The 13379-nt window shown below is 40.9% G+C and overlaps 1 protein-coding gene across 1 annotated transcript in view; it reads right to left on the bottom strand.

Moving 5' to 3' along the window:
- Window positions 1-13379, bottom strand: part of LOC126456560 (carboxypeptidase B-like) — a 247576-nt gene that overhangs the window by 81067 nt on the left and 153130 nt on the right. Inside the window, exon 3 of the mRNA XM_050092306.1 lies at window positions 13149-13248. Within this exon, the coding sequence (XP_049948263.1) occupies window positions 13149-13248 (100 nt within the window). The remainder of the gene's footprint in view (window positions 1-13148; window positions 13249-13379) is intronic.

Below are 13379 nucleotides of genomic sequence, written 5' to 3'. Positions count from 1 at the left end.
CATTCACGCCTGTCGCTACACCACTGGAGGCGGGCTGCACGATGTTGGGGCGAGAGCGGAAGACGGCCTAACGGTGCGCGGGACCGTAACCCAGCTTCATGGAGACGGTTGCGAATGGTCCTCGCCGATACCCCAGGAGCAACAGTGTCCCTAATTTGCTGGGAAGTGGCGGTGCGGTCCCCTACGGCACTGCGTAGGATCCTACGGTCTTGGCGTGCATCCGTGCGTCGCTGCGGTCCGGTCCCAGGTCGACGGGCACGTGCACCTTCCGCCGACCACTGGCGACAACATCGATGTACTGTGGAGACCTCACGCCCCACGTGTTGAGCAATTCGGCGGTACGTCCACCCGGCCTCCCGCATGCCCACTATACGCCCTCGCTCAAAGTCCGTCAACTGCGCATACGGTTCATGTCTACGCTGTCGCGGCATGCTACCAGTGTTAAAGACTGCGATGGAGCTCCGTATGCCACGGCAAACTGGCTGACACTGACGGCGGCGGTGCACAAATGCTGCGCAGCTAGCGCCATTCGACGGCCAACACCGCGGTTCCTGGTGTGTCCGCTGTGCCGTGCGTGTGATCATTGCTTGTACAGCCCTCTCGCAGTGTCCGGAGCAAGTATGGTGGGTCTGACACACCAGTGTCAATGTGTTCTTTTTTCCATTTCCAGGAGTGTATTTAAGGACACATCGAAGCAGGCAGTGCAAGGAGAGAAGGGCAATGGCCGCGAGAAAACCGAGCACACTAAGCTTACGCACGCGGTCGTTAAATATCGAGTTCCCACTCCTGTGTTTAGTGAGTATTTGTGTGTATGCATAAGTACTCCCGGGAGCGGAACACACAGCCAAGTTCGTCAATGTTCCCCATTTTCTATACTTCTACAGGGCAGTCAGCTGTTGACGTACGACGCTATTACTGGAGTGGACCTCGTAGAAGAAGGTTTGCGGAAGTGCACCAAATTCATTATTACCACATTACGTACCAGCTTAACAAAGGAGAGAAGAAAAACAGGATGAAGAATTACTTTCTGACTAGCCGTCGTACTGCATAACCTACAAACGTCGGTGTCACAACCAGGACTTGAGCTGTCCGCAAAAATACCTTAATGGGGCCGTGGCCGTTATCCCGTTACAGAAAATGTGCCCACTTACTTCCTCAGCAGGCTACTCGTCGACAGAACTGAAATAAGAGCAAGTCCTAATTAGGCTGCGTACTCAGCGAAGTGGGTCTGGCGGGGTCTCGAACTACTGCTGCTAGTGCAGTCTCTCACAAATTTTTTCGATACCAAGTATCGTCATCGTCGGAAGCGCCTGTGCTTACTGAAAAAAAAGGGCCGGATGCGAGTAGGATTCGCGCACTGAGAGGTCCGTATAACTGTAATTATGTATACAGACAGTTCATTCATTCCGAGAAACGAGAATCTCCACAGTTTTTGCCTGTTGTCGACATTGATACTGTCAAAATATCGGTCACAAGGATTCCAAGACCTTCGAGAGTGTTTGAGTTTCAAGTCTGAAGTCGAATTACAACAGGCAAAAGAAAAAATTTTTACGTTTGGTACAATCATGAATGAACAATTTCCTGATTTTTTTTCGCTACTTGTACTGTGAAACCTCTCTTGCTGCCATATTTCATGATTCTCCATCAAGGTGAAGTACCCTACAGGTTATCAGGAGTGAGTTTGCAAGTATCAAAATATGTGGCATAAATAACCGCATCTTTTGATTGTTCTGACTTAGCGGCTTCATATTTTTCAGCACCAAAGGACTACAGATGTCAATATGTGACGAGATACGTGTATCCATTCCCCAGAAATAGGCGTCTTAACAGGTGAAGGTAGTCGAATAACAAACGACAATTTTTTTTCGTGTGGTATTAACAATTTTCGGTTCTTTTTCTTTGCTTGTAATGTGAAACCTTGTTTCTTGGCAAATTTCATCATTCTAGGTAACTGGGCAGTAACCTCTGAGTTTGATAATTGAGTATGCATCAAAGTATGTAACATAAATGACCATATGTTTTGGCTGCATTGACTTAGAAGCTAACGTTTATTATAGCGTCAAGGAACCTTGATATGTGACATAAATTTCAACTTGATACTTGCCCCAGTTTCTGAGGTAGAGGGTTCTGAACAGTCGGACAGACAGACAGACAGATGGACGCACGACAAAGTGATTCCATGTGGGTTCTGTTTTTACCGATTGAGGTACGAAAACCTAAAATAGGTAGAACGTAACAGAAATTGAGTCCGTAAGTATCAATGCGGCATTACTTGTTTTGTGTCTTTTAGAAAAGCACGGGGAACTCCAAGACTATATTACTTTAAGTTTCCACGAAACAGTGAGATTTTAAAGAAATAACCTTCATTTAAAGTCAAGGGCGGAAATTCAAGTACTCATTCGTAATCAGTTTCGACCGAACTGATCGTCATCAGGCAACCTGTACAGAAATAGAAAGAACACATGAGGTTTCTTTGATCATCTGACTATGAATTAACAATAAGTAGTGAACGTGCTCACGAAATTATCAGAACCTAAATCTAACATACCGACATTAAATTGTTATATCAGTCTGTAAGGCGTCTCTCCCGCTCTTGTGACAATAACAAAAATAAAATTATAAAACGTCTTTCCGCGTCACTGGCAACAAAAAAATGGTACAAAATAATGGAACCGACTGCCGCAAATAGCTCATAGTTTGTGTTCAGTTGTGCAGCATGTATATATGAAGAAAATCATGATGTTGTGGTCTTCAGTCCCGAGACAGATTTGATGCAGCTCTTCATTCTAATCTATCCTGTGCAAGCTCCTTCATCTCCCACTACCTACTGCAACCTACATCCTTCTGAATCTGCTTAGTGTATTCGTTTCTTGGTCTCCCCCTACGATTTTTACCCTCCACGCTGCCGTCCAATGCTAAATTTGTGATCCCTTGATGCCTCAGGACATGTCTTATCAACCGATCCCTTCTTCTAGTCAAGTTGTGCCACAAACTCCTCTTCTCCCCAATCCTGTTCAATACCTCCTCATTAGTTACGCGATCTACCCATCTAATCTTCAGCATTCTTCTGTAGCACCACATTTCGAAATCTTCTATTCTCTTCTTGTCCAAACTATTTATTGTCCATGTTTCGCTTAGATACATGGCTACACTCCATACAAATACTTTCAGAAACGACTTTCTGAGACTTAAATCTATACTCGATGTTAACATATTTCTCTTCCTCAGAAACGCATTCCTTGCCTTGCCAGCCTACATTTTATATCCTCTCTACTTCGACCATCATCAGTTATTTTGCTCCCCAAATAGCAAAACTCCTTTACTACTTTAAGTGACTCATTTCCTAATCTAATTCACTCAGCATCACCCGATTTAATTCGACTACTTTCCATTATCCTCGTTTTACTTTTGTTGATGTTCATCTTATATCCTCCCTTCAAGACACTGTCCATTCCGTTCAACTGCTCTTCCAAGTCCTTTGCTGTCTCTGACAGAATTACAATGTCATCGGCGAACCTCAAAGTTTTTATTTCTTCTCCCTGGATTTTAATACCTACTCAAAATTTTTCTTTTGTTTCTTTTACTGCTTGCTCAATATACAGATTGAATAACATCGGGGAGAGGCAACAACCCTGTCTCACTCCCTTCCCAATCACTGCTTCCCTTTCATGCCCCTTGACTCTTATAACTGTCATCTGGTTTCTGTACAAATTGTAAATAGCCTTTCGCTCCCTGTATTTTACCCCTGCAATCTTTACAATTTGAAAGAGGATATTACAGTCAACATTGTCAAAAGCTTTCTCTAAGTCTACAAATGCTAGAAACGTAGGTTTGCCTTTCCTTAATCTTTCTTCTAAGATAAGTCGTAAGGTCAGTATTGCCTCACGTGTTCCAACATTTCTACGGAATCCAAACTGATCTTCCCCGAGGTCGGCTTCTACCAGTTTTTCCATTCGTGTGTAAATAATTCGCGTTAGTATTTTGCAGCTGTGGCTTATTAAACTGATAGTTCGGTAATTTTCACATCTGTCAACACGTGCCTTCTTTGGGATTGGAATTATTATATTCTTCTGGAAGTCTGAGGGTATTTCGCCTGTCTCGTACATCTTGCTCACCAGATGGTAGAGTTTTGTCAGGACTGGCTCTCCCAAGGCCGTCAGTAGTTCTAATGGAATGTTGTCTACTCCCGGGGCCTTGTTTCGACTCAGGTCTTTCAGTGCTCTGTCAAACTCTTCACGCAGTATCGTATCTCCCATTTCATCTTCATCTACATCCTCTTCCATTTCCATAATATTGTCCTCAAGTACATCGCCCTTGTATAGACCCTAGATATACTCCTTCCACCTCTCTGCTTTCCCCTCTTTGCTTAGAACTGGGTTTCCATCTGAGCTCTTGATATTCATACAAGTGGCTCTCTTTTCTCCAAAGGTCTCTTTAACTTTCCTGTAGGCTGTATCTATCTTACCCCTAGTGAGATAAGCCTCTACATACTTACATTTGTCCTCTAACCATGCCTGCTTAGCCTTTATGCACTTCCTGTCGATCTCATTTTTGAGACGTTTGTATTCCTTTTTGCCTGCTTCATTTACTGCATTTTATATTTTCTCCTTTCACCAATTAAATTCAATATTTCTTCTGTTACCCAAGGATTTCTACTAGCCCTCGTCTTTTTACCTACTTGATCCTCTGCTGCCTTCACTACTTCATCCCTCAAAGTTACCCATTCGTCTTCTACTGTATTTCTTTCCCCCATTCCTGTCAATTGTTCCCTTATGCTGTCCCTGAAACTCTGTACAACCTCTGGTTTAGTCAGTTTATCCAGGTCCCATCTCCGTAAATTCCCACGTTTTTTAAATTTCTTCAGTTTTAATCTACGGTTCATAACCAATAGATTGTGGTCAGAGTCCACGCCCCTGGAAATGTCCTACAATTTAAAACCTGGTTCCTAAATCTCTGTCTTACCATTATATAATCTATCTGATACCTTTTAGTATCTCCAGGATTCTTCCATGTATACAACCTTCTTTTATGATTCTTGAACCAAGTGTTAGTTATGATTAAGTTATGCTCTGTGCAAAATTCTGTCAGTAGGCTTCTTCTTTCATTGCTTAGCCCCAATCCACATTCACCTACTATGTTTCCTTCTCTCCCTTTTCCTACTGTCGAATTCCAGTCACCCATGACTATTAAATTTTCGTCTCCCTTCACTACCTGAATAATTTCTTTTATCTCATCATACACGTCTTCAATTTCTCCGTCATCTGCAGAGCTAGTTGGCATATAAACTTGTACTACTGTAGTAGGCATGGGCTTCGTGTCTATCTTGGCCACAATAATGCGTTCACTATGCTGGTAGTAGCTTACCCGCACTCCTATTTTTTTTATTCATTATTAAACCTTCTCCTGCATTACCCCTATTTGATTTTGTATTTATAACCCTGTATTCACCTGCCACCGAACTTCACTAATTTCCACTATATCTAACTTCAACCTATCCATTTCCCTTTTTAAATTTTCTAACCTACCTGCCCGATTAAGGGATCTGACATTCCACACTCCGATCCGTAGAATGCCAGTTTTCTTTCTCCTGATATCGACGTCCTCTTGAGTAGTCCCCGCCCGGTGATCCGAATAGGGGACTGTTTTACCTCCGGAATATTTTACCCAAGAGGATGCCATCATCATTTAACCATACAGTAAAGCTGCGTGCCCTCGGGAAAAATTACGGCTGTCGTTTCCCCTTGCTTTCAGCCGTTCGTAGTATCAGCACAGCAAGGCCGTTTTGGTTAGGGTTACAATGCCAGATCAGTCAATCATCCAGACTGTTGCCCCTGCAACTACTGAAAAGGCTGCTGCCCCTCTTCAGGAACCACACGTTTGTCTGGCCTCTCAACAGATACCCCTCCGTTGTGGGTTCACCTATAATATATAATCATAAACAATATATAATAATAAATAATATATAATCATAAACATTGCTATTACTAGACTCTCTCCATATCGCACTGTGCCTCCTTTACATTGAGCAAGTGTACTGAAATCAGCTTCCCAGGTCGTCAGTATGCGTAGTGCACTTCATCTAACAGCAGCGAGCATAGGAAAAAGCAGTTTACTAACACAGAGAAGACCTTGGAGCACTTCTCAAGACTCGCCTCTAGCCCTGTAACATAAGTGTAGTATATTTTGTTATTCCATTCTTACACGACAGGTCTAAGTTTCTCTGTTCTATAGTTTTTTCCTGAATTTACAAGGGAAACTTAGGTTTTTTTGCAGAACATGAAAAAAAAGTTCCAAGGCACAACACGATGACGTACCTAGGAACGCGCTTTCCGTTCGAATTTAAAAGTGTTCCAATCAAGAAAATCTTCGAGAACTATTAATTTCTTGATTTATGCGTCAACATCCTCTTTGTAAACACAACAACCCACGTTAGACATAAACGAAACATTAATAAAGAATTTATGTGGATAACTGGCTACAACTGTGAGCTATTTATAAAAAGCATTTTTATTTGCCATTCAGCTGCATAAATTATATTTATTCGACCGATTTCGATTGTTTCGATCGTCCTCAAAAGGAAAAACTGAACAAACAGAAGAAAGCATATGTAATATACACAGACAAAAAAGAAAACTTACAGCCGCACCTTTCAAACCAACATCATACGCAGTACTTACGAAAGTGTAGTATCTTTTGGTTTAAATGTGCGCATTTCTCTTAGAACACTCTTTCATATACGAAATGTAATAATGTGCATTATTAAAATGCAAGGCAACAAGTTTTTGACAAACTCTTAAAAAGCTTCGACAAGTTACACACGCACTTTTGACAGTTCACATGCAACTGACATCTCAGACCTCTGTGCCTTCAGACGCCCAAGGAGTCTAATAGAGTGCATACTATCTACAATAACATCATACTATCTACAATACCAAAATTGACTGTCATTAACTATTACAGATGTTGACTTGTCATTTTATTGGTGATAAAATTGACGCTTGTTTTTGCAACGAAAATTGTAACCTTGACACTTCCTCATTGAATGATAAGCTGAATTATTTTCTAGAAGTGTAGTTTATCAACGCCGTTATTGTGTTATACCAGTATATGGTTCTTGCCGAACTATCAGCTTAATAAGTCACAGCTGCAAAATACTAACACGAATTCTTTACAGACGAATGGAAAAACTAGTAGAAGCCAACCTCGGGGAAGATCAGTTTGGATTCCGTAGAAACACTGGAACACGTGAGGCAATACTGACCTTACGACTTATCTTAGAAGAAAGATTAAGGAAAGGCAAACCTACGTTTCTAGCATTTGTAGACTTAGAGAAAGCTTTTGACAATGTTGACTGGAATACTCTCTTTCAAATTCTAAAGGTGGCAGGGGTAAAATACAGGGAGCGAAAGGCTATTTACAATTTGTACAGAAACCAGATGGCAGTTATAAGAGTCGAGGGACACGAAAGGGAAGCAGTGGTTGGGAAGGGAGTAAGACAGGGTTGTAGCCTCTCCCCGATGTTGTTCAATCTGTATATTGAGCAAGCAGTAAAGGAAACAAAAGAAAAATTCGGAGTAGGTATTAAAATTCATGGGGAAGAAATAAAAACTTTGAGGTTCGCCGATGACATTGTAATTCTGTCAGAGACAGCAAAGGACTTGGAAGAGCAGTTGAATGGAATGGACAGTGTCTTGAAAGGAGGATATAAGATGAACATCAACAAAAGCAAAACAAGGATAATGGAATGTAGTCGAATTAAATCGGGTGATACTGAGGGAATTAGATTAGGAAATGAGGCACTTAAAGTAGTAAAGGAGTTTTGCTATTTGGGGAGCAAAATAACTGATGATGGTCGAAGTAGAGAGGATATAAAATGTAGGCTGGCAATGGCAAGGAAAGCGTTTCTGAAGAAGAGAAATTTGTTAACATCCAGTATTGATTTAAGTGTCAGGAAGTCATTTCTGAAAGTATTCGTATGGAGTGTAGCCATGTATGGAAGTGAAACATGGACGATAAATAGTTTGGTCAAGAAGAGAATAGAAGCTTTCGAAATGTGGTGCTACAGAAGAATGCTGAAGATTAGATGGGTAGATCACATAACTAATGAGGAAGTATTGAATAGGATTGGGGAGAAGAGAAGTTTGTGGCACAACTTGACCAGAAGAAGGGATCGGTTGGTAGGACATGTTCTGAGGCATCAAGGGATCACCAATTTAGTATTGGAGGGCAGCGTGGAGAGTAAAAATCGTAGAGGGAGACCAAGAGATGAATACACTAAGCAGATTCAGAAGGATGTAGGTTGCAGTAGGTACTGGGAGATGAAAAAGCTTGCACAGGATAGAGTAGCATGGAGAGCTGCATCAAACCAGTCTCAGGACTGAAGACCACAACAGCAACAACATGGTTCTTGCATGACAAGTGGTTCAAATGGCTCTGAGCACTATTGGACTTAACATCTGAGGTTATCAGTCCCCTAGAACTTAGAACAACTTAAACCTAACTAACCTAAGGACATCACACACATCCATGCCCGAGGCAGGATTCGAACCTGCGACCGTAGCAGTCAAGCGGTTCAGGACTGAAGCGCCTAGAACCGCTCGGCCACCGTGGCCGGCTCTTGCATGACATTATTTTCACATGTGCGTGTCCTATAAGTTGACGTTCGATCTTCGTGTTCCTTATCCCATACACATAGCGTGTTGTTTGTTCACAGTACCACATAATGCCAACATTGTAAATAATCTTGTGAACTAGTCTCCCCTCCGATTTCAGCAATGCTTTTATTGTACCAAGTATGTTTTTACTCTGTGGTATTAGACAAGTTGGACACCTGAAGGTACATAGGCCTGAGATGTCAGTCGCCTGTTAACTGTCAAGAGTGCATGTGTAACTTGTCGAAACTTATTAAGAATTTGTCAAAATCTACAGTAGTTATGTTTCATTTTCCGTTTCCCCATTGCTCCATTTGGTGTACAAAAGTGCCTTCTATGAAAAATATGCAATTTTAAACCAACAATATAATTATGTAAGTATTATGTTGGTTTCAGAGGTCAACACTAATTTTTCTTGTCTGTGTATATTACATTTGATTTCTTATGTTTGTTCAGTTCTTTCAGATGATGATGGTCGAAAGAACCGAAACCGGCAGAATAAATATAATTTATACAGCTGATTGGCAAATAAAAATGCTTTTTTATACAAAACATTAATAATTTTGCACAGAGCAGGTAAGGAAAAACCATGGACGTCTTGGGAGAGATACAGATACACGAACATCTTATAAAGCAGCCAGTTAGTTTAGTTTAGTTATGTCAAGTTCCGTAGATCATTTTCACAATTATTTTATCGATATGGTGTGGAAAAAGTCAGAATTCAAGATCTGTATACACACATGAATAGTGCTAACATTAATACACCCAAAAATTTGGAGAAATCTATCCTGTTAACTGACCCCTGCTCATATGCTACATCAATTGTCGGTATGACGCTATTCGGTGTACAGAACTGGATATAGTGAGTTTTTTCAAAATTAATGGAGAGTCCATTTTCGGATAACCACTTAACAATTCTTTGAAAGACATCCTAAACAATATCTTCAGCTGCTTTTTCTGGAATGGGATTCATTATATTAAACGTGCAGACAAAATTGCAGAATAGATTTTAAGACAATTTTAGTCATATTTTGAGTTCTATGTGAATTAATTGACAACAGTGACTGTTTTTGCCGTCATGAAATCTGGCAGTGGTTGCGGAGCAACTTTGTGTCTCTCTCTAGCGATGGTTTTTGTATTTTTACTAATGACGTAAACAGTTAATTCCAATATTCTATTTTAGGGAAAAGGAACGCATGAGATAGTTCTAAAAAAATCTTGCCACAACGATGTTTGCACGAAACCGGTTTTATATGTGATGTAGACATTACCAATGATATGTAAGTAATTTAACAACAGTTGTAATGTGCTAGCATAGCTATGTTCACTAAAATATCTGTTTACTGTCCTTTTGGTATTCTATTCACAGACATTTTCAAATGGACAAAGGCCGAAACTCGCCAATAATGTGATTTGCATACATGGTGCAATAAAGTCATCTTGAATAATAAAACTGACAGCCTATGGTGGTTTTTTAAAATGATTTTATTATTTAGATGTTTAAGAACTATGTTTAATAGTCTGTCTGTTACTTTATTGCTCAACTACACACCGTTATTCAGTAAGTGAAATCAAATTGAGTACAAATGTTACCAAAAAGGAATTACAAGTCAAACATATTTTGAAACAGCAGCTAAAAGAAACTAAGTTAATTTGCAAATGTCACATGTTCCAGGTGGTAGAAAACCTTCTGTTTCAAGGTACAAGCTGGTGCACACGACTAACAATTTATTGCTTAACCATCCGCAAGTTATATAAGTATTTATGAAAATAGTATCGAATTTTACTCACCATAAAATGTTATAACGAAAGAACCTACAGGACCTTCCAAATAGCTTTAGTAAATTATACAGATCATAAATATGTAGAACTCTGTATACTTACCAATGTTTCACAAAACACAACTTTATGTCTCACAACAACAGAGACAGTGGAGAAATCGGAAACTGCTCGGTTCCTAGTGAGCAACCCTTCATGTGATTCTGAAATTGGTCATTAGATTGAAACACAGTCGAGGAAATATCGTGCGTTCCTAAGTACTCTATCGTCAAGGTACAACACTCTCCCTTATTGGACTGTGTTAATGTATTTCACTCTCGGTGACACGTTGTTCTGTGCAAGTGTGTTATATTCAACTGTTTCATTCATATGTTTGGATAATGACGGTTTAATTACTTGGTACTATATATTTTAGTTTCGGCGACGCAGAATGACTTTTTATGATTTCATTTTCGTTACTGAGGGCCCTTCAGGAATGACACCTAAAACAGTTTCATGTCAGTATGCTAAATTTACGTCATTATAATTTTGTAAGCATTTTCACTGCACTGATAGATAGTGAAATGTATACCATCTATTCCCTTCGGTGATAAACAGTTTGGCTAGTGATGCACAGTGACGAAAATCAGTAGGAAATAAATTTTTTATTAGCGGTCCTTTGTGTTAGTAAAAACCATTTTCTTCATATATTTACCAGCTGTGGACACCACCTGCAGAAAATACAGAGAACTTTTCAAAAAAATGTTCAAATGTGTGCGAAATCTTATGGGACTTAACTGCGAAGGTCACCAGACCCTAAGCTTTCACACTACTTAACCTAAATTATCCTAAGGACAAACACACACACCCATGCCCGAGGGAGGACTCGAACCTCCGCCGGGACAGTGAACTTTTCATTTTGTCTACAATGAGCACCATCTCGTCATCTCACTTCAGACGAGTGGAGTAACATCCAACGACACCTTTTAGAATAGTGACACGTTGTACAAGCGGCGTTCAATAAGTAACACCTCACATTTTCTTTTTTTCCGGGTGCAGGTTGGTTTCATTCGGGATTCCAATAAACCGTGTTATTTCTCGGCTCTTTTGCTACAAAACCCTCTTTTCCAGTATAATCTCCGTTCAATGCGGCAGCCTTACGCCAGCTTACTGGAAGTTTTGCGTAGTCCTCTCGGGTGCGCAGACGCCTTGCGTTGTGATGAATATGTTTGATTGTGACCCGTCGATCACCTCGAATGAGAGTGTCCGCACTTTCCATTTCAGGAGTCACTGCTGTGCACGGCCGGCAGGCACAAGGGGGATCGGTCAGGTTTGCGCGACCTCGTTGCGATGATGACAGACGCCACGCCCAACGACTCACAGTGCTTTTGTTCACTGCTGGGTCGCTGTAGACGCTCTACAAGCGCCTATGAATACCTGCGATGCTCTGGTTTTCCACCAAACGATACTCAATGTGTAAGTAGGCTGTTTAGGTTTTTATGTTGGTAACGCCACGTAGTGCTCTGTATGAAAATCGCTGACTGCGCTGTGTGCAGTCTGTGGCTGATTGGACTCAATGTTGGAATATACGCTTGTGTAGTGTTGGGCAGTTGGAGGTGAGCCGCCACAGTGGTGGATGAGGAGAGGGAGATGCCAAAGTTTTGAGAGGTTGCTGTAAGCGGACGATCCCGACGTGTGTCCGCCAGAAAAAGGAAATTTGTAAAGATGGATGTCATGAATTGACAGATATATATATGATGACTTTTGAACACTATTAAGGTAAATATAGTGTTTGTTCTCTATCAAAACCTTTCATTTGCTAACTATGCCTATCAGTAGTTAGTGCCTTCAGTAGCTAGACTCTTTAATTTAGCTGGCAGAATTGGCACTCGATGTATTGTAGTAGTTCGAGTAACGAAGATTTTTGTGAGGTAGGTGATTCATGAAAGGTATAAGTTATTGTTAGTCAGGGCCATTCTTTTGTAGCGATTATTGAGTCAGATTGCATTGTGCTAACAAATATTGTGTGTCAGTTTAGTGATGATCAGAATAAGTAAAGAGAGAAGTGTCTGAGTACGTTCAGTTTTACTCAGCTGTCACTATATCAAATAACGTAAGAGTTGTTCCAGCACTGTCACTACTAATTAATTTTCAAAGGGAACGTTTCAAGTGACAGCTCCCCGTTTGGAACGCACTTCCATTACAGACGCCATTTTGAAGGCTACGTATGGGCTGCCACCTATCTGAACTATAGGGACTGAAGCGGGAATATTCCACGATGTGCTACAAAAAATTCCTCATTTTTTCAACGGAAAATAGCACAGATAAAGTGTGTTGCATTACATAGCAAACGCCCTTTTTACATCGTCTTCTCCCAATCGGTAGGTTGCATCATATCTCTGGTATTGCTCCGCTCGCTGTTTACGGAGAAATATCTATGAATAAGAAGGGGAAGACATGAGAAAGGTGTTCTATCTAAGAATGGTTTCTTGAAGAAAATAAATAGACTTGAATCGTGAATTAAATACATATAGCATCAGTACAAACTGTCCTCAATAAAAGCGCCATTCTTAAGTAATAGTATGAAGTACTATCAACTATCAGAAACTTTCTGGGACAAGGCAACGCCGTCATTTAATATTCGCACAGGCGAGTCCAACAATTAAACTGTACCGTCAGAACAATCAGACGCCAATTTTGCGACAGTACAATCAGTAAATTATACAGTGCTAGGCTCACCTGCAGGTCGGGAATCATGACAGTGTGAGGGATAGCGTGCTCCTCCAGGAAGTCCTTGACATCCTCAAGGATGTCCGGAGAGACTGCGAAGTCCGCCGACCTGGAACAGACAAGGAAGCTCTGGAGAATTGCTGCTGACGACAACCGGAAGAAGTAAGGAAAACGGATGTCCAGTACTGTCTTACTATGTGCATTTCAATAGGCAACCTAACTGCGACCAAAAACGAGGCT

This window comes from Schistocerca serialis, chromosome 2, assembly GCF_023864345.2.
Source record: "Schistocerca serialis cubense isolate TAMUIC-IGC-003099 chromosome 2, iqSchSeri2.2, whole genome shotgun sequence".
Classification (NCBI taxonomy): domain Eukaryota; kingdom Metazoa; phylum Arthropoda; class Insecta; order Orthoptera; family Acrididae; genus Schistocerca; species Schistocerca serialis.
Note: the sequence above shows the minus strand (reverse complement) of the source record. Positions and strands in the feature narration are given on the sequence as shown.